This window comes from Lampetra fluviatilis, chromosome 19, assembly GCF_964198595.1.
Source record: "Lampetra fluviatilis chromosome 19, kcLamFluv1.1, whole genome shotgun sequence".
Taxonomy (NCBI): domain Eukaryota; kingdom Metazoa; phylum Chordata; class Hyperoartia; order Petromyzontiformes; family Petromyzontidae; genus Lampetra; species Lampetra fluviatilis.
Window position 1 is genome coordinate 5,193,944 of NC_136293.1, and position 22,451 is coordinate 5,216,394.

General features: G+C 49.4%; 1 protein-coding gene across 3 annotated transcripts; it reads left to right on the plus strand.

Moving 5' to 3' along the window:
- Positions 1-663: 663 nt before the first annotated feature.
- Positions 664-22,424, plus strand: ARMH1 (armadillo like helical domain containing 1). 3 transcript variants are annotated; one of them, XM_078864854.1, is made up of 11 exons: positions 666-1,133; positions 2,558-2,833; positions 4,243-4,311; positions 5,193-5,365; positions 6,847-7,043; positions 8,592-8,676; positions 18,935-19,057; positions 19,186-19,258; positions 19,620-19,749; positions 20,550-20,627; positions 22,081-22,424. In XM_078864854.1, exons 1-11 carry the CDS (start codon positions 1,003-1,005, stop codon positions 22,171-22,173), a joined length of 1,428 nt encoding a protein of 475 aa, XP_078720980.1. In that variant the 5' UTR covers positions 666-1,002; the 3' UTR covers positions 22,174-22,424. The 3 variants fall into 3 exon arrangements, with proteins under 3 accessions (XP_078720982.1, XP_078720980.1, XP_078720981.1); XM_078864855.1 differs by having other exon boundaries at positions 667-1,173; XM_078864856.1 differs by lacking the exons at positions 20,550-20,627; positions 22,081-22,424 and having other exon boundaries at positions 664-1,133; positions 19,634-19,739.
- Positions 22,425-22,451: the final 27 nt, after the last annotated feature.

A 22,451-nucleotide genomic window follows, 5' to 3' on the forward strand; every position in this document is an offset into this window, starting at 1 on the left:
ATTTCTCACCCCCCCTCCATCACAAATGTCTGACCCCCCCCCCCACCCCTAGGTGCGTGACGTCATTTATGGACGGCCCCCAAGCAATGGGGGTTTCTCACGACTCTATTGATTTGATGGTCTCGATCCAAATACGGGCTGGGGCGTTTGTTAGCTGCCTTGCCTCGTCTCTAGGTAACGCTGCGTGCTTCAAACATGCGGCCGCAAGCAGAAGACAGTAAGTAGCAGCAGCAGCAGGAGCCAGCAGCAGCAGGAGCCAGCAGAGGTCAGTAGCACCAGGTGTCAGCAGCAGCAGCAGTAGGAGCCAGGAGCAGCAATTGGAGCCAGCAGTACCAGGAGTCAGCAGCAGCAGGAGCCAGCAGGAGCAGCACCAACCAGGAGCCAGCAGCAGCAGGAGCCAGCAGCAGGAGCCAGCAGCAGGAGCCAGCAGCAGCAACCAGGAGACAGTAAGTAGCAGCAGGAGCCAGCAGCAGCAGGAGCCAGCAGAGGTCAGTAGCAGCAGTAGGAGCCAGCAGGAGCAGGAGCCAGCAGCAGTAGGTTTCAGCAGCAGGAGCCAGCAGCAGTAGGAGCCAGTAGCAGCAATTGGAGCCAGTATATGTCAATAGCAGCAGGAACCAGCAGCAGCACCAGCAGCAGCAGGAGCAGCAGGATCAGTAGGAGCCAGTAGCAGCAATTGGAGCCAGTAGCTGTCAATAGCAGCAGGAACCAGCAGCAGCACCAGCAGCAGCAGGAGCAGCAGCAGCAGGAGCCAGCAGCAGTAGGAGCCAGTAGCAGCAATTGGAGCCAGTAGATGTCAATAGCAGCAGGAACCAGCAGCAGCACCAGCAGCAGCAGGAGCAGCAGCAGCAGGAGCAGCAGGATCAGTAGGAGCCAGTAGCAGCAATTGGAGCCAGTAGATGTCAATAGCAGCAGGAACCAGCAGCAGCAGGAGCAGCAGCAGGAGCAGCAGCAGCAGGAGCAGCAGGATCAGTAGGAGCCAGTAGCAGCAATTGGAGCCAGTAGATGTCAATAGCAGCAGGAGCAGCAGCAGCAGGAGCAGCAGCAGCAGCAGGAGCAGCAGCAGCAGCAGCAGGAGCAGCAGCAGGAGGCACTGCGGGGATGGAGGTCTCCCCGAACCGCCGCCACCTCTCACGGCCTCGCGATGCAACAACAACAATCCACCCCGCGGTGGAGGTCCCCACTCTCTGTCTCTCTCTGTCGTGTGCGTGGTGTTCTCTCCTTTGGTGGCTCCATCTCGCCTCTGGCCGTCCTGTCCAAAGCCTACTTTCATTAATGTGATGATGTCCATAATACGGGGGAGGGGGTGCGGGTTTGGTGTTAGATCGCTTAAATATAAATGTGTCGTTAAACCCGCCACCACCCGACACAGCCAACTAGTAAGTGTTGTCACGTAAACAGAACGTGGCCAATTCGTTACACCGGTGTGTTTAGCCCAGGGGTCGGCAACCTACGGCTCCGGAGCCGCATGCGGCTCTTTACGGGCTGCTTCTTGACGATATGTACGTATGTACAGTATGTACATATATGCATTGCGGCTCTTGAAATACTGAATTTTGTACCGAATTGGAAAGAAATGGCTCTTCTTGTTATTTTGGTTGCCGACCCCTGGTTTAGGAGAACAAATCCACAATATTCACAACGATGTGATGGTGTGTTTAAACTCCTCCCCCTCCTCCGTGTGTTCTCTCTCCGTGTGTCCTTCCTGTGTCTCGGTGTAATTGAAACGAACGCGTCTCTCTCCACGCGTTGGGCACTATTCAATGCCCCGTACTGCGCTTACCCAATGGTCCATAACGCACAAGCACAAGTAACGCCCGTTCTAGTTGGGGAATTTCCTCTCGAGGCAGATTGAAATGTTGCTTTTCATTGCAGCACTGTGCTAAGTTTTCTGTGAAGCCCTACGATAATTATCCGTTGTCGTCTTCATCTTTCTTCAAAATGTTGATCTCGGCCTGCCACCAAATGCTGTCCTAGGTGTTCAGTAGATGGGGGATCTGCCGTGGTGCAATGGTTTGCACGCTGGACAAGCAACCCAGTGTTCGCCGGTTCTTATTCCATCTCCCACCGCGATTACCATATTTTCCCGCATATGCCTATAACCCGCAAAATAGCGTTTTGTGTAAAAAAAAAAATTCAGATAGCCCGCACCTCCATATACCCCGCAGGGTCTTGTTTTGTTTGTAAAAAGTGGTCTACCCCGCGAGTTATATGCGGGAAAATACGGTAGTTGCCTTGGTCATGGAACTTTATTGTTGCAACAACGCCACCACGAACACTTTGTAGGGCACGAACACGGACACCTACAGCGAGACCTCTTCCCGCCGAAGCTCCTCCCGCTTTGTCTGCTTTTCCCTTAATACGGCATTTGTAAACTCTCTCCTCTTTCCCACCACTGTGCATGTGCTGATACAGACTTTTATATTTTGCGGTGTCTCAAAAGGTTGCCTAATATTTGACACATCAATACTTTGAATAGGATGCATTATTTTTTATTGTATACCTATCTTTATGGATGAATAATTTGATCAAGTCTGTATGTTGTGTCTTTTGACGACAGGGAGGAAAGGTCACTAACCATGCAAGTGGCCGAGCCAGCCGGCGAGCGGGGCGGCAGTGGACCAGTCGCCAGGCCACGTGCGCCCGGCCGGACTAGGGGAAGTCTGGCTGCCTGGTTGGCACGCTGGGATGGCGGCAAAGAAGTGGTGCGTGCCCGCCTCCTCTCGTCCATGCTCGAGGCTCACGCTGGAGAGAGCGTGGCCGAGTTGGAAGTGGCACTGGGTCCTGGGGGAGCGAGTCTGGTCCTGGCACGCCTTGGAGCCTGGCTCCGCGTCACGTATCCTACTGCCCGCTTTAGTCCTTACACGGGACACGGTCGTGGTGCAGCAACATACAAAGGACTCATCAAGGGGATATGGTCCAGAGGTTCGCAGTTCGAGCCAGGCGGTCGCCGTGGTTATCACTGCAGGCGTATTTACCATACAAAATACTACGCGCCATCTGCTTCATGGTGGACGGTAGAAATCCCCTGGTGTCATTTGAAGAAGAGTAGACAAATGTGTGCCGGCATCATGACAACAATTTTCAAATTGCTCAATTTGGATCATGCATAGCATTCATCACACAAAACTGGTAGACTAATCCCTGATTGCAGGCCATGCGTTGCGTGACCTTGTGCCCCCAGGGACAACAGCTACTGGGATGATCTTTGACATGTTTGAGAATCACTGAGATGCCTCGTCGACAAAGAGGGCGCGCTTTAACAGAAACAAATCATCATGGTCACGAACCAAAACGTGAGTCAACCCATACTCCAGAATGTTTATGTTGAGAAAATAAGCACAGGTATGGGCTATCTTCTTAGGTTTTTTCGGTAAAGTCACGTATTTTACTTTCTACGTGACTTTACCGAAAAAACCTAAGAAGATGATTCCTTGCAGTCACGAAAGCTTCAAATCTAGAATTAAGGTATGGGCTAGTGAATTGTGCTGAGATTGTGAGCATGACACCCGTGTTCAGAGGAGCGACAATTCGATGCTCACCCCTCTACGGGATTTGAGTGTGATGTTGTACAGGGTTGAAACCAAATGACAGTGCAGTAGAGCTCTTGTGTGCAGTGATGTGAGGGATAAACATGTTCTGTTATCTGCTATTTTACTCCACGTATCTGTGAAAAGTTATTGCTGATAATCACATGAAAATGGATGAATTTGCTCATGTAATCCATTTACTGTACCTGCAAAATATTTCTGATTATGCAAATAAGCAACAGGAAGATAAGATTCAAAGGCATCATCTTAGCATGACCCGCAGAATGACAATAATTTTGTACATTTGGTATTCACGCCATTCTTATAGCACAAGGCTATCACGAAGACGCGTATGTTTCTCATCGCCTTCAAGTAGTTTCACAGTAGAGGGCGATGTTGCTATGTGCATCCCAATTGAGTAATTTTGTTGGTATCTTTGTTTTATTTGGACCATGACACCAGCACGCAAACGGCCTACCGTTCCTGCTTCTATCTTTGACATTCGCCGTGAAGCAAGACGGCGCATATTTTCCAGTTAATACATTAGTAATATCCAGGCTCAATTAGCTATATACTGGAAACATTTAAGTCCATATACAAATCAACACTGTGTTTAATTCCTGATCATGCACATCACCAATGTGCCAGAATTCTAATGTAGTTTGCGACGCATTGCACAACATACCACGACATTGTGTTCCTTATTTGTGCGCAGATACCTGTCACGAACGTGTCTTCTCTTGCAGCTACGGGTGCTGTCCTTGTTCCTGTGTGCCTCAGGGGGGTGAGACCACACCCCACGTGAACGCTATTGTCGCAAATACTAACAATACCACATGACAGTTTGCACAATACCTTCATTGTTTACACTGAGTCTGAAAACACATTCGGTCCACTCATTGTCACAAGGCTGATCTTATATATTTATTGCTCTTGATTACCCAGGGAGCCTCACTGAGTCTCAAAATACTTTTTTAATGGTCGTTCCTGCTAAGTTCCCGCAGTAGGGGTTAGATGTTGCTATGTGTAATCCCAATTGAGTAATTTGCCAGTCATTTTGCAGCATTCGGATATATTTTTTTCAAATGACAGTTTCATTCAACGATCTTACTTAACTTGATTCCTCTGTTTGTCGTGGTCAAATCTTGTAATCAAAATTTCGTCCACTTCCCGTTGTCCAACCAATTCCACGTTTTGCACGCGTACTCAGATCCAGTAACAATGCATGCCTGTATCAAAATCGGCATCAATTAATATATTAATTCGCTACTTTAAATCAATTTACATTTTGTATGGACGCCTTATTATTCATATATATATTGGTGTATATCATAAACGCCGTGGTCCCTAAACTGTGGAATCGGCTCGCAAAAAAAACGCAGGCGCCGCGTGTCTCAGGCGCCATTGACGTACTTTTCGACCGTGAGTTAAACGAAGTTGTTAATAAAACCGTTGTTTTTAAAACACTTCTTTAAAGGACTTTATTTTAATCTATGAGAGGAAACCGGACAAGCTGGAGGAGGCCCATGCAGAACACGGGAGAACAAACTTCAGGCATAAATGCGTCCGATTTAGGAGTCGAACCCCGGCCCTTCTTGGTACGAGGCACAAGTGTTACCAATGCGCGCCACGCTGCCGTCCACAAGTTTGCATGCGGATTTGCAGGCGGCAGCTTGTGTTGGAGTTTGCAGAGTGTGGGGGCACCTCGGCGCTGTTGGAGATCATTGCAAACTCCAGCAAGGGAGGCGAGGCGGAGTGTGCGGTCGCGCTGGAGGTTCTTCTGGCCACGTGCACCTCCACTGGCCGCATGCTCAAGGAGCTGCTCTGCCAAAGCCACGGTGGGAGTTGCTTCATGGTCTATTTGTGATGTATTTGTTTTATACTCTTTGGTTCTTTCGGTAAAGTCACGTAGGTTCTGCCTACGTGACTTTTAACTCGAGTGCCCGGTAAACATGGTGGAACAACCATAACGTATTTAAGATTTTACCTGGTTAATAACATCCTTCCAATGATTGCTTCATTTGGGTCCATCTTCTCGGTTGAAGTTATGTCTATGTTTTTCTATCTATCTTCTTGGTTCTTTCGGTAAAGTCACGTAGAAGGGAAATAATAAAATAATAAAAATAAAACATAATAAAATATTTTTTTTATTATGCTTCTTTTTATTATTTTATTATTACCGAAATAACCAAGAAGATGAATCCCTGCAGTCACGAAAGCTTTAAATCGAAATTTTTCTATCTACTTTTATTTTTATACCTACGTGACTTTACCGAAACTTAAGTGGTTGTGCATTCGCTACGTTGTCCCCACCTGAAGAAGGAGGCTTGTGTTGCGCCCGAAACGTCGTGATTTAATTTATTTTATTTTTATACCTGTTTAACACGTAGGCTTTCGCGACCAATATTGTTCATAATCAACGATTTTTGGGTTTAGATCGCGTTATTTATAAATGTGTCGTAACCCTCCACCACCCGACACGGCCAATCAGTAAAAAAAGTGTCACGTTGACAAAAGACAAAAACACACCGGTGGGCTAAAGCAGTGAACTATTTGTCTTTTGTCAACGTGACACTTTTTTTACTGATTGGCCGTGTCGGGTGGTGGAGGGTTACGACACATTTATAAATAATGCGATCTAAACCCAAAAATCGTTGATTATTTTTATACCTACGTGACTTTACCGAAAGAACCAAAGAGTATGGATCCCTGCAGTCACGAAAGCTTCAAATCAAGATTATATGTTTTATGAGCAGACGATATGCCTCCTGGGAGGCCATCTGGGAGTGCATAATTTCAGCAGCATTGTTCAACACAGTACAAACTCGATGGGTTTCAACCTTCAGTGTGTCATCTAGAGAGTCAGGCTGTCTTAAATCAATGTTGCTGAAATTATGCACTTCCAGAAGGCCCAGTGGCTAATGGAATGTGTAAAAAAAAATACTTATATTTTTTTTATATGGAAGGACAGATCTGTGGAGGTAAATTGTCTATTTATATTGATTTTATTCTCTGCAATGACACTAATTATGACGTCGTGTTATGTAACTTGCTTCTTTCCACCTCTAAAATATAGCAACGTGAAGTGTGTGTTGGGTTGCACAGTGGTTTTTTGTTCAGCACGACATCGGACATCAGTGCTTGAAGAGGCTCCCAGCACTAGGAGCGAAACGTCAAACATTGTGTCGGACAACGCACACCACAACCCAAAAACACACACACATCGGAGAGCCACAGAGCGCAATCGTGATAACCTTGCACCGTAAGCATGGCGCAAATACCAAATGCACTCAATTATGATCATCGATTATTACTGTAGGTGTGCGCATTGTAGCGGAGTGCTTGGCGCGCATGGAAAGTGAAGCATCAAGAAAAGCCGCCCGCTTGCTGCTAGAGGCTCTGGCCTTTGGGAACCCCAAGTACCAATGTCACGTGACATACGCACTAATTGCCCTGCTATCCTGCCGAGCTGCACACGCCAAACACGCCGCCCTACAAACCCTGCGCACTATACAGGTAACAATGCAACTGGGCTGCAGGATGCTGCTGTGGTAACACTTGTACCTTAAAGCAAGAAGCGCCTGGGTTCGATTCCCGACTTGGGGTGCCTTTCTGTGTGTGGTTTGTTCTGCACGGCGTTCTTCCATGCCCTCTGGTTTCCTTCCACAGTTAATAGACACACACAACGTAACTGATATTGGCCAAATATCCCAATGCTGAGAACTTACCTGCAAATGACTCGATTGGGATTAGACACAGCAACATCGACCTCCACTGTGAGAACTTGGCAGGACCCACCATAAAAAAAAATAGATTGAGACTCAGCGTGGCTTTCCTGGCTCAACACGAACAGTCATAGTGAATACAGTAAAACCTTGGATTGCGAGTAACTTGGTCTGCGAGTGTTTTGCAAGACGAGAAAAATTTGTAAATAAATATTAATTTGATAAACGAGCGAGGTCTTGCAATACGAGTAGTACGTGTATACGCTTTGTCTGCCGAGTGTCACGTGATCACAACTGATATGCGAGTGCTTTGGATTACAAGCACGTTTCTGGAACGAATTATGCTCGCAATCCAAGGTTTTACTGTAATGACAACTGTTCACAATGGGGGGAAGGGGGAGGTATGCAGGAGCATTAGATACAAACTACACATCACACAAAAACACGCCCAAGTCGAGAATTGAACCAGGGCCCGAATAATACAATAATAATGCTCATATGTAATCAGTAGAATATTTTATACGTAGGCTTTCACTACCAATGTGATTCATAATTTGGTTTATTTTGAATTAGGCTGTGTAAAAATGTCTGTTGTAAACCTCTCCTTAAACCGACGCAGCCACTTTATAAAAGTGTCATGTGAACGTGCGAAAAAAAAAATGGGATCGACGTTTCGCTGAAGATTGCATCAGTTTGTTAATAATAATTTAAATTTATTAAGCTCCCTCAAAAAATTGTTCTCCGTTCTCTCGTGAAAGCGCTTCCTGATCCAGTTTCTTAAGTCGATGCCATGACATCGACAGGCACATTCGTGGTACGTTTTCTTCATGTGACACTTTTCTTAATTGGCTGTTGTCAGGTGTAGGAGGGTTCATGACGCACATTTTTAAGTGACCTAATAAAAAATAATCCAATTATCGTTCATCAGAAGATGAGTTTCTAAAAATGAAAACCACTAAGACATTGCATTTTTTGTAATGAATGCACATCCTTGTGATATCAATCGCAGAATTATTATTGCAGCGGCAATACACAACAGCCAGGTAGTGAAGCGAGCAGCTTGCAAACGAAAGGTTTGCGAGTTCAAATTTTGGTATGCAGTTGACTCGGCACATCATCTCTCTGGGATCAATACAATGAGTCATGTACTAGTTTGTGTGGAAGTCTGCAATGGTTCTATAGATACAACCCTACTATAGGATCGTCGTCAATTTTTGTTACCTCTGACCCAGGGCTGTCAACGGGAGATGAGCGATCATTTGACTGCCTTGTTAAACGAAGACTGTGATAGGTGGAACGTGCAAATGACCCACGTGATGATGCACGTGTTTCTTGCCAGCCCCTTGTGAAGAATGCACATCCAATCCTGATGAAGCCTCTTCTGCAAGTGCTGTCCTCACCACACCTGGACGTTCAATACGAGGGTATGTCTCCATCGTGATCGATATTATCTGTACTCTTTCCTCGGCATCGTTCGATCTGCTTAGACTCCTGTGATGGGGTTACAGGTCTTGTAAAGTATTTGCAGAAGCCATTATTATTTGTCTCTACTTGTTTACCCAGGACAGCCTCACTGAGTATCACAGCAAGAAGGGCCTGGATTCGATTTTCGACTTGGGTGCCTTTCTGTAGTTGTATTTACTCCTGTTGGTCTGCAGAGTCTGAGTGTGTGTGAGTGATCTGAATGTGTATGTCAGAGAGTGTGGAGTTTGTATGCACCTCCTATATTCTGCAGAGTGTGAGTGTGCCAGAGTGAGTGTGTGGACTTGTATGTTATTTTTCTGTATGGAGCGATGGCCACGGATGACTCGAAAACTCATCTGTGAAAGTTGAGCGGGTTTGCGGTATTACAAAGTTGCACAAGGACGACATCAGCAACGAAATACCGCACTGTGAAACATCAAAGACACAGGCTCTAAAGCCGTACAATAAAGATCGATCACTACCCGTAAAAGTCCTGCCCTTCTGTGAACCCGCCGCACGGCAGCTCGATTATCCTGCTCTTCTGCCAAAAGCCTCCCCACACCTACGTCTTGGCCCGCGTCGTCCTCTCTCTCCGTACAACTTCTCCCAGACCACCCCTCCCCTACCGAAGGTCTCTTTCATATGGGTTTCCCCAGTCCCACCCTTGTTGTTTTGCCTGATCCCCCCCCCACCCCTTTGTCTTCACACCCAACCGCTTTCCCACCCTTCTCAACTCCCGCAAAATTACAATGCCCCCCAACCCACCCGGGTCATTACACACTTCCATAGCTGAAGAACATACAATATGACTGGTGTGGTAAAACGTCCATGCAAATGACTCAATTGGGAGTACACATAGCAACATCACCCTCTTCTAAAAACACTTTTCAGAAACCCTCCTGAAAAAGGGTCTATAGACTCAGTGAGGCTTTCCTGGTTAAAGAAGCAGAATCATTCATAATAAAGGTTTTGGGTTAGATCGCGTAAGTATAAATGTGTCGTAACCCTCCACCACCAATTAGCAAGGGATTTGTCACGTAAATAAAACGCCAATTAGTTACTACTTCAGACCACCTGTGTGTTGGAGAGTAAGGTTTTCCCCTTTTTTCTGGCAACAAAACAAGTGTTAAGATGTTAAAACACCTAACTGAAACCTTTTACAAGGAATCATGTCTGCATTAACCACAATACTTGTGGTCAGAATGCATTCTGACCACAAATATACATCGGTAGGACAACACCTGTTTTGTTGCCAGAAAAAGGGGAAAACCTATTCTCATATTTTGGTACTGGCATAGGAGGTCCCATGATGTATTTACAATCAAGTAAGATTTGGCACGGTACACAAAATGCACAAACTAGTATGTTGTACTAAAGATTAATTCTCTAAGTTATCACCAGGAGGTGCGTATTGGGTTCATTGCTTATGTGGCAGATGTTATATTGGACAGACGGTATGTAACAGCGTAGGACTAAAAGAACACCAAATAAATATTAAATCCTCGCAAACACAACTGTCGGCAGTTGCAGAACATGCTTGCCAACAATGACACTCAATTGATTTTGATAATGTTGAAGTATTGTGTAAAACTAATTATTACTGGCCGAGACTAATTCGAGAATCCATTGAAATTGAGAGAAATACTAATAATGTTAACCGCTCTGACAGCTACAGGCTTAGTCCGGCCTGGAAGCCTATTATTAAGCAATACATCTTACAACTAAAATTCCTTATAGAGGTGTAATGCGGGCGAAAGCGACCTTCCGGATGTGACGTCACGAGGAGGCGGAGCCAGGTGACGTGGGTGAAAGGTAGGGGGTCCTTAAGCGGGTAAACCGGAAGGAGAAGTCAGTCGGGGTGTGAATGGAAAGGTGTGGGGCCACGCGGGCGTACGAGCCGAGGGGGCACCGTCAGAAGCGGGAGCCAACCCTGGGAACAGTAGGGAGCTACTGGGAGGTGTAAAGCTGCAGATAGAGATAGGCAGTAAGGCTGTGTGTGAGGGGCAGCGGGGTGGCTGCCAAGAGTCGCAGGAGCGACGAGAAGGCGAGACAGCACGAGGCTGTCAGAGCTGCAGCAGGAACAGCCAAGGGAGCTGTGTGAGAGTACAGCAGCGGAGCTGCTGTGGGGCTGCAAGAGCGACAAGAACAGCAGCGGGGCTGCTGATGTGGACTGGAGTGACATCGGAACCAGCACAGAGAGAATAAGAGAGACAGCCGTGTGGGAACGCAGTACGGACCGAATAAAGGACACTGAGCCAGAGATCGTGGTCAAGTCTTTTATTACACTGGGGTCAGAAGTGAAACGGCATGTCTAAGCAAGTAAGGAAGAAAATTCCCCCGGCGCCAGCATCGGCTTCTTCGTCCGACGACGACGAATTCCCTCCGACCACGGATTCTGCTGGGGTGGTGGAGGAGAGCCCTGCTGAGGCGAGCACGGGGACGGGCGTGGAAGATGTCGGCGCGATGGCGGGTCCGTCAACAACATCGGACGCTGTCCAAAGATGGCAACAGGTGGCAGAACAACTGGAGACACTCAAGGACGTCCTGGCGCATCTATGTCACCTCGTTACGCCAAGGACGACGATGGAACGAGAAGGTGCTCCACGGGCCGCCACGTTGCCTGCCCTGCCGCCGCCATTGGCCACGCGGCAAGAAGACGCCATCTTGCGCGCTCCGCGGCGCCAAACCGCCATCTTGGCCACGCCGCGGGCCGACGCCATTTTGAATTTGCCTCCAGAACAACCATCATTGGAAGACGGCGTAAAGAGGAGTCGGAGTCGCCACCTTACTACAGTTAAGGAATTCTCTATCGGGGGCGATTGGAGCGCTTTCGCCTGCCGATTTTTGGCGGCGGTTCGTTCAGCAAGATGGACCGATGCGGAGGCCTTGGAAGTGTTGCCGACTCTACTGGACGACGAATCTGTTCGATTTTTCCGTTCCATAACGGCCGATAAGAAGAAGACTTTATGTGGAGTTTTTGAGGAAATGGCCGACGCCTATGAGCCACCTGACGACGCGCATCGGCGATTCGCTCAACGACAACGAGCACCCGAAGAATCGCCCGTGGCGTTCAGGGGTGCGGTGTTGGAGCTGGCCATGGCAGCATATCCTGACACGCCACAGGATCTGCTCGAGCCTCTCATATTGGGAAAAATGCTGGAGCTGTCTCGGGATCTGGGGATCCCCATGCCTGTGTGTGGGCATGAGAAGCTCACGTCCCGGGCGGCAGCAAAGTGTCTGGATGCGCAGTTTAATCTCCGTCGCTGGAAGCAAGTGGCGGCATGGACGGGTGGGCCCGTCAAGGAAGGAGGCGCGATGGGGTGGGACCCCACAAGGGCGATCTATGTGCCGGATGAGCGGGGTCCACAGGAGCTGACGGCTGCCTCCTCTCCATGGTCGGGACGCGGAAGGCCGGGGCCGCGCGCTACGCCATCGGGACGGGGCCGCCGGGATGCAAGACCTGCGCTTCGGCGCAACGAGGCCGATTGCTTCCGCTGCGGCCGTAGGGGCCATTACGCCAAAGATTGCTGGGCCCGCTTCCCGGGTCCGCCGCAGCAGGAGCCCACAACACCGGACAAGCCGACCAAGGAACCTCCGAAACAGGCATGTCGGCACGCACCAGACACTCGGCAAGGCTTTACACCTCACCCACCACCTTTGTTGCGCGATCCTATTGTTGTTGTTAAAGAAAGGCCATCGACGGGGCCTTGTCATTCAGTTACGCAGTGGCGCAAATTGGCACGGAGAGTTGTCGCGGCCGCTACGGGTTCGTCCACTGTACCGGGGTCCATACAAGGTGTGGACGTGCGCATTTTGGTCGACTCGGGAGCGTCTGCGACTATTATATCGGATGTCATTTTCCATCTGTTGGGCATTCCGCCGGGGGCTGTGCGTCCGGTTTATGGGTCTTGCGTCGCTGCGAACGGGGGTAGTATGGGTATCATGGGCCAGGTGGATGCTAAGATATCTATAGGGGATGTGTCGGCTTCGGGCGTTGTGTTAATATCGAGATCTTTGGCGGTTCCTTGCTTACTAGGCACGGATTTTTTGGCTAAGATGCCCATTTTGATTAAAATCAATGAGAATTGTATTGAATTGCCGGGGGGCCGTCGAATCTCGTTTCTGCCGTCGCCCTGGGGGCGACCTGCTTCGGCCGTACAGGTGCAGGCGCTGTCCGTCGCATCTGTGGACATCCCACCTGGTTCACAGATGCTTATACCCTTGCGGTATCGGAAGCCCCTGCCCAATCGGCTAGGAGCATTAGGGGTCTTGTTGTCACCATCCGCCACGATAACAACGGGATTGGCGTTAGTTGGGGCACAGACCATCGTCCGGCCGGATCAATTACCGGTTTTACAGGTGCTTAATGCGGGGGTGGAAAACATCCGTGTTCCGGCCGGTACGGTTGTGGCACATGCCACTACGGCGTTTGCGACGCACGATTGTCCGCATCGCCGGGGAGTGGTCGCTGGTGTTTCCGAGCCAAGGGGTTCGGATAATCGTTGGATCGCTACCTTATGTGACGAAAATTCTTCCCTGTCCGTGGGGCAACGTGATGCGCTGCGTAAATTGTTGCTGACGTATTCGGATGTGTTCAGCTCCGACGATTTGGATTTGGGACGCACATCGTTGCTTTCCCATCACATTGAGACGGGCGACGCTGCCCCTATTCGGTTAAATTCGCATCGGATGAGTCCAGCGGAGCGAGAACACGTTCGGGGGGCGGTGGAAGACATGTTGGCTGCGGACATTATATCGCCATCTAACAGCCCATGGGGCGCTCCTGTGGTCTTGGTTAAGAAAAAGGATGGCAACTTGCGATTTTGTGTCGATTTCCGGAAATTGAATAAGATATCGGTGGCAGATGCGTACCCCCTGCCGCGTATGGACGACTCCCTTGACGCATTGTCGGGGGCTAAGTTCTTTTCCACACTGGACCTCTCTTCGGGATTTTGGCAGCTTCCCCTTGACGAGTCCTCACGGGAGAAAACCGCATTCCGTACGCCGCAGGGGTTATTTCAATTCAACTGCCTCCCGATGGGATTGAATGCGGCCCCTGCTACATTTCAAAGATTGATGGAGCTCGTTTTGACGGGGTTGCAGTGGGAGACGTGTCTTATATATTTGGACGATATTATTGTGTTCAGCCGCACATTTGAGGAACATTTAACGCGGCTGGAGACAGTGTTCACGAGGATGCGCTCTGCCAATTTGAAATTCAAACCAAAGAAATGCCACCTACTGCAACGGTCCGTCCGTTATTTGGGGCACATTGTGAGTGCAGAGGGGGTGTCCACGGATCCGGAAAAGACGGCGTGTGTCCGGGATTGGCCGACTCCGGCCTCTGTGGGGGATGTTCGGCGGTTTTTGGGATTTGCCTCGTATTACCGAAGATTTGTGCCGGGGTTTGCGACGATTGCGAGGCCCTTGCATCTCCTTACGGGTAAAGGACGGAAATTTGTTTGGGGAGAGCCGGAAGAGGCGGCCTTTCGGAGTCTGCGTGATCTATTGGCTACGGCCCCGACATTGGATTATCCCGATTTTGATCGCCCTTTCATTCTTGATACGGACGCGAGTGACACAGGTATTGGGGCGGTATTATCACAGTCTAAAGGGGGCGTAGAGCGCGTCGTGGCGTATGGTAGCCGAGTCTTGTCGCCTGCGGAAACACGCTACTGTGTCACTCGTAGAGAACTTTTGGCGGTTGTTTTTTTCCTACGGCAATTTCGACCGTACCTTTACGGTCGTTCTTTTATTGTGCATACGGATCATGCGGCCTTGCAATATGCACTTAAAATGGACCAGCCATCGGGACAGTGGGCACGTTGGTTGGACACGCTGCAGGAATTTTCCTTCCAAATTCAACATCGGAAGGGAGTGCGCCATGCGAACGCTGACGCACTTTCCAGATTACCAGGGCGCGCCCCTTGTAAATGTGCGTTGGGGACGCATAGGTGTTCGCCGATTCTGAACCCCCCTCAGCCGCTTACGTTGGCCGTCGGGAAGTCGGATACTCCGATGGAACCGGGACCGACTGATGGGGTTTTGAATCTGCCGCGGTCTGTCTGGATTCGGGAACAGATGATGGACGAGTCGTTGTTGTCCATGCGGAAGCGGTCTATGAGGGACAATGGGAGTCCGAGTTCGGCTGTGGGGCCGCGAACCGCTCTCCGAGATGGTCTGCTTATGTGGCAAGAAAGGTTCCAGGAAAGCTGGCGTGTGGTGGTACCAATGTCCTTGCGATTTGAGTTGATTAGAACTCTCCATTGTGACACACTATTGCATTTAGGGGTGCAGAAGACCTTGTTGACGTTACAACGTCATTATTTTTGGCACGGCATGGCGACAGATGTCGTAGGGCACGTGCGCGCGTGCCCTGAATGCGCCCGGCGTAAGCCGCCTAAACATCCTTACGTGCCGCCTCTCCAGTCGATTCAGGTGTCTCGAGTCAATGAATTGGTGGCACTGGACATATTGGGACCCTTCCCACCATCGGCGAGGGGAAATAAATATTTGCTGGTAGGGGTTGAGTATCTCTCCCGTTGGCCGATGGCCTGGCCGTTGCCCGATCAGTCGGCCGCGGCCATCACCGACGCCTTTTTGTTTGGGTACATTATGGACAAGGGGGCGCCGGAGAGACTCCTCACGGACCAGGGCCGAAATTTCTCTTCTAAATTATTGGCTGAAGTGTGCGCAGGCCTTGGGACTAAGAAGATACGGACATCTCCATACCATCCGCAGACGGATGGTATGGTTGAGCGGCTGAACAGGACATTGTCTGCCATGCTTTGCCATACTGTGAGTGAACAGCAATCGGATTGGGATCTGCACATCCCCGGAGTGCTTTCGGCGTACAGGATGACGCCCCATGCGGCTACAGGGTATTCGCCGTTTTACCTTATGTATGGTCGGGAAAACGTGCCTCCGGTGGATGTGCAATTGGGTACTGGGGTGAAGGGACCTCGTAAACCACTCCCTGAATACATTCAGGACACGGTTCGCCGGGTTACGGAGGCGCGGGAAAACGCCCGCGTGGCTACGGCCAAAGCCCAGGCCCGGAACGAGCGGTATGCTCGGCGGTCTGAGGGGAAGTGCCCCTGGAAGGTGGGAGACCTGGCCTGGCTCCATTGCCCGCAGGTGCGGCCGGGGACCTCTCCTAAATTGCACAAACCTTGGCATGGTCCTGTGCGCCTCATTGAGGTTCCCAATCCACAGTCGGCGCGCGTTCAGTTTGGTTCTCGCCGTTGGTTTGTTCATACGTCGCGGTTGAAACCATATGTTGCTCCCCTACGTGATGCGTCATCTCCCAATGTTGCCTTGCCGGGGTCTGTTGCTGCTGACTCTGACTCTTCCCCGCCTGCGTCCATTGATCTGGCTGGAGCGCCTGTCGTACCTGTTCCAGACAGGCCGACCGTGACACCGCGGGGGAGGAGTGGGCCTGTTCGGAGGGCGCCTGCCAGGGCTGCGGTACCTTCAAGCCCGGCGACCCTTCCGACCCCGCTGGTTCCAGGAAAGCTGGCGTGTGGTGGTACCAATGTCCTTGCGATTTGAGTTGATTAGAACTCTCCATTGTGACACACTATTGCATTTAGGGGTGCAGAAGACCTTGTTGACGTTACAACGTCATTATTTTTGGCACGGCATGGCGACAGATGTCGTAGGGCACGTGCGCGCGTGCCCTGAATGCGCCCGGCGTAAGCCGCCTAAACATCCTTACGTGCCGCCTCTCCAGTCGATTCAGGTGTCTCGAGTCAATGAATTGGTGGCACTGGACATATTGGGACCCTTCCCACCATCGGCGAGGGGAAATAAATATTTGCTGGTAGGGGTTGAGTATCTCTCCCGTTGGCCGATGGCCTGGCCGTTGCCCGATCAGTCGGCCGCGGCCATCACCGACGCCTTTTTGTTTGGGTACATTATGGACAAGGGGGCGCCGGAGAGACTCCTCACGGACCAGGGCCGAAATTTCTCTTCTAAATTATTGGCTGAAGTGTGCGCAGGCCTTGGGACTAAGAAGATACGGACATCTCCATACCATCCGCAGACGGATGGTATGGTTGAGCGGCTGAACAGGACATTGTCTGCCATGCTTTGCCATACTGTGAGTGAACAGCAATCGGATTGGGATCTGCACATCCCCGGAGTGCTTTCGGCGTACAGGATGACGCCCCATGCGGCTACAGGGTATTCGCCGTTTTACCTTATGTATGGTCGGGAAAACGTGCCTCCGGTGGATGTGCAATTGGGTACTGGGGTGAAGGGACCTCGTAAACCACTCCCTGAATACATTCAGGACACGGTTCGCCGGGTTACGGAGGCGCGGGAAAACGCCCGCGTGGCTACGGCCAAAGCCCAGGCCCGGAACGAGCGGTATGCTCGGCGGTCTGAGGGGAAGTGCCCCTGGAAGGTGGGAGACCTGGCCTGGCTCCATTGCCCGCAGGTGCGGCCGGGGACCTCTCCTAAATTGCACAAACCTTGGCATGGTCCTGTGCGCCTCATTGAGGTTCCCAATCCACAGTCGGCGCGCGTTCAGTTTGGTTCTCGCCGTTGGTTTGTTCATACGTCGCGGTTGAAACCATATGTTGCTCCCCTACGTGATGCGTCATCTCCCAATGTTGCCTTGCCGGGGTCTGTTGCTGCTGACTCTGACTCTTCCCCGCCTGCGTCCATTGATCTGGCTGGAGCGCCTGTCGTACCTGTTCCAGACAGGCCGACCGTGACACCGCGGGGGAGGAGTGGGCCTGTTCGGAGGGCGCCTGCCAGGGCTGCGGTACCTTCAAGCCCGGCGACCCTTCCGACCCCGCTGCAGGCGCATTCGCGGAATACGACCAAGACTGATTCGTCAGGGACACGAGATGTCGGTGGACTTCCAATCGCAGCAGGGGAATTACCCCCTGTCATTTCTCGTGTTCCATCGCGTCCCCGTTCTACAAGTGGGCCGCCGACCGTCCGGGACGGGCCGGCGACCCGCACTCGTTCCAAATCGCTTACGTTTCGTTGATTGTATGTTGTTATTGTTCTTGTTCTTGCCGTCGTATTTATCGCATGCTTTCGTACGTTCGTCGATGTTACTTGTGTGTTGTTCTTGTTGTTATATTGCATGCTTAGTGTCCTTTAAGGGGGAAGGTCGGTTCACCGCATTACGCTTTGGTGTTGTTCAGCCGAGGTCGGCTGGGTTTTTTCTATGGGGGAGGGTGGTGTAATGCGGGCGAAAGCGACCTTCCGGATGTGACGTCACGAGGAGGCGGAGCCAGGTGACGTGGGTGAAAGGTAGGGGGTCCTTAAGCGGGTAAACCGGAAGGAGAAGTCAGTCGGGGTGTGAATGGAAAGGTGTGGGGCCACGCGGGCGTACGAGCCGAGGGGGCACCGTCAGAAGCGGGAGCCAACCCTGGGAACAGTAGGGAGCTACTGGGAGGTGTAAAGCTGCAGATAGAGATAGGCAGTAAGGCTGTGTGTGAGGGGCAGCGGGGTGGCTGCCAAGAGTCGCAGGAGCGACGAGAAGGCGAGACAGCACGAGGCTGTCAGAGCTGCAGCAGGAACAGCCAAGGGAGCTGTGTGAGAGTACAGCAGCGGAGCTGCTGTGGGGCTGCAAGAGCGACAAGAACAGCAGCGGGGCTGCTGATGTGGACTGGAGTGACATCGGAACCAGCACAGAGAGAATAAGAGAGACAGCCGTGTGGGAACGCAGTACGGACCGAATAAAGGACACTGAGCCAGAGATCGTGGTCAAGTCTTTTATTACAGAGGTAACATATGCTAATGAACTGATTACAAATGTATTGTATAATAACAATACCTCCCCCCCCTCCTGATCTCTGCACCTGATGGGTTCAGTGATGACGTCATCTTACTCTATTAAAGTTGGATGTAATTACCAGCGAAACGTCGTACTAAAAATTGTAAATGTTGATTTACTCTACAACACACAGGTGGGCTGAAGTAGTAACTAATTGGCGTTTTGTTTCCGTGACAAATCCCTTTCTAATTGGCTGTGTCGGGTGGTGGAGGGTTACGACACATTTATACTCACAAGATCTAACCCAAAACAATTTATTATTAATAATATTGGTCGCGAAAGCCTAAGCGTTAAACTAAGCAGAATCATAACAAAGTAATAATGAGAACATGGCAAAATTAATCATTTGTTTTCCAATCTATGCTTATGACAAAATCACACCATTTGCTGATGAGACTCTTCCCCCAACATCTCTCTCACAGCTATAGCGCTGATTACGGAGCTGATGGAGAGCCCTCTGCATTCAAACCTGCTGTCTGGACTGTTGGCTTTGCTAAAGCCTGGCCCTCTTGATCAAGACCAATCTGCGCCTGCAATACTGCATGGTGTGTATGCTTTGTAATGCATTGTAGTGGTTACATGCCGTGGTGTATTGCATATATTAAATGAGTGTTTTGAATTTTAATGTTCGTGTCCTCTTGTTCTCTCTACCTTGCAACCTGCTCCACCCCAGACCCAGCCACTCCGAGACTGCCTGAGCCACTTCCAGTCTATGTTCAACAAGCGGCAGCAGCCAAGGCAATCAGGTGAGATGCACAACTCTAACTAGACATTTCAGAATGCACATTCATAGGCATGGATTCGACAAATAACGACGAAAGATGATAATTGTTTTTTTTACCCTTCTATCTGGCAACAAAACTGACACCTTTTTTACAAGGAGTCATGTTTGCATAGACCACAATACCTGCAGCCATAATGCAAACAAAAAACATGACTCCTTGTAAAAAAAGGTGTCAGTTTTGTTGCTAGATAGAAGGGTAAAAAACCAATTATCATATTTTTTACTGGCAAATGAGGTTCCAATAACAACAAAAGAGTCAAAGTGATTCCTTGCTCAAATGATCAACGTGATGTCACGTGATGTGGGGTGTGTGTACATCACAGTGCCCTCTGTGCAGCGTCTCAGCAGTGGGCCAGTGAACTTGTTGACTTGGGTGCAGCGCATCACCTGCTGGTGGCTATGGGGAACCAGCACTATGTCCACAGCAGGTGGCAGGCCATGAAGACACTGAAGGTGAGACCACTAGCACGCTGTCTGGGTGAGAAATATCCCAGGGTTCAAACATGTCTGTGTTATTTCTCAGGCATAAAGTATTTATTTTAACATCAGTCCACAATACCCACAATGCCTGCGTAAATAGACTGAGAGAAAATATTGGCGTGGCTCCGCTGTCGCAAGTTCACCCCTTGTTGCAAAAGTTCATGGTCCGAAACTGGAACGCCACGCTGGTTAATACTGCGGGTCTGTTCACCATATAATGTGACGTTCTCTTCTTGGTTCTTTCGGTAAAGTCACGTAGAATGGAAATAATAAAATAATAAAAATAAAACATAATAAAATAATTATCACGACGTTTCGGCCACAACGCAAGCAGCCGTCCTCAGGTGAAGAACAGGTCTGTCAGAAAGACAGCGTCTGAATGAACACCACCAGGCTTGCCAAGCCTGAAAGACAGCGTCTGAATGACTTTACCGAAAGAACCAAGAAGATGAATTCCTGCAGTCACGAAAGCTTTAAATCGAAATGTGACGTCCGTTGCATGGTGGACGTTAAAGATTCCGCGATATAATTTGAAGAACAGTATATTCCATTGTGCCAGCATCATGCTCCAAATTTGGCAAATTTGCAAAATGACTCACAATTTCATTGGACAACAACAATCATCGCCCCCTACCTTGAACACTTGACAGGACCCCTCCTGAAAAAGTCTTTAGATCGAGTGAAGCTTTCATGGGTAACAAAAAAATACGTCGTAATAACAATATTGTAGAAACCAAAATGTAAACGGTCTTGTCCCTCCCTGTGCTGCACAGATGTTGTTGCAGGTGTGTCCCGAGATGGAAGACCCTGTCAAAACATCCATGGGAGAGGCTCTGTATGCATCCTTTCTGGTGAGCTGAGCCCCTCTGGCATCAACACAGCCCACTGCTTGCAAGTTGGATCTTTGCCACACTAAACTAGTTTTCTCTCGTCAGAAAGTGTTCATCGAGTCAACCCATTTAAGCCTCACAGCAAGATACGGGCGTGAATTTCATTCACGAATTTGATTCTCTACTTGGGCACCTCTCTGTGTGGAGTTTGTATGTTCTCCCCCTGTTCTGCATGGGTTTCCTGCGGGTTTTCCTAAAAAAAATAGTATTATGCAATCTAACTGCTATTCATAAAATATCCTATTGCTGTTATATTACCTGCAATTACTCAATTGGGATTACACATAGTAAAGCCCTTCCCTTATGAAAGTGTAGAGACGGAGCCTTCTTAGATAAACACGTGCAATAATATATAATCATTTACGTAACTGCTATTCATTACACCCATTCATGTCAGCATTAGCTAAACCCAAATATATATTTGTGTAATTTCAGATAACTTGTCCTCTTTAGTTTTATTTTGTCCCCACCCCCCACCCACTGTCGGTGCACTATCCACTAAAATGTTAATCATCTCCTTATTTGAAGTTGTAACATTAATCTTGTACTATTTAATGTGAAAGCTACAATAGTGAAATTGGCTTCTGCTTAGCCTACCTCTAGAGCAGGGGTGGGGAACGTCCAGCCCACGGGCCGGATAAGGCCGCAAAATCATTTGGTCTGGCCCTGCCAAGGCAAACGCAGGCGGGACTCGAAATTCAATAAATCTAGGAACAAACCTGGAAAAGCAGTTGCGAGTAGCAGCAACATCATCAACACCAGCTAACATCACACACGCCTCGCCAAAGAGAAGCAGTTCCAGCCATCACATTGGTGGTGAGTTAATTAAATATTTGACCCAAATATAACAGGCTAATTTTTAAGTTGATCATTTTGTATGGCCCGCGAATCATGTTGTAAATATCCAAATGGCCCTTGGCAAAAAAAAAGTTTCCCCACCCCTGCTCGAGAGCGAGAAGCTAACCATGGGAAGGATTTGCAAGCAGTCCTCGACTTACGAACGGGTGTCAGGAACGAATTAGATTCGTAAACCGAGGACTGCTCATGTTCAAATCCTGTTTAGGAGGGGTGGTTGACAGACCTCTTTCTGGGGTCGATGAAACGAATACCACTGTGAGGAAGTCAACAGTGGTTGTCTAATGGATAGACTCACCCCCACTACTGGCTCAGAGTTGTAACACAGGAGATGAGTATTGCCTCAATGCTCATTTGAGCAGGACATCACTTTGACTTTGCTTTATGCCTGCACTTTATTGGGAGTTCGTAATTCTTGTGTGACCTAGGTCACGTGGATATGTAACTATCCTGGCCCCTTGAGTTCGTACCTGGTTAAACAAAATGAACTTGAATAATATTCTGAAGTAATGTTTGACACTGCAAATGTGTGTGTGTGCGCTTGCTCGGTGTGTGACAGCACAATATGGACACGCTCAGTGTGAATATGGACGCTGTGCAAGCGGATATCCTCTCATCCAACAAGCTGCGATCCCAACCGCTGGGCTCCTAGCCGTGCACCGCTTTTTAACTAATTATTACTCCAAGAACCTGCTGCTCTGCAATGGCAAATGAGAGACAGCTAACGTGTCTCATGCCCTTCTCACTGTGACGACGTGGAAGAGAATTTCCATCCACCGACATCGAGTTTGTCCGGGGGTACCGCTGGTTTTGCAAGTTTTGGATGTTTTTGAGAGTAAGAGTTGGGATGTGTTAAATATGCTGATGTTTTATGTGGATGAGACGGACGCGTTCACGAGCGGGATTTGGTTTCAAAACACGAGTTCGTCA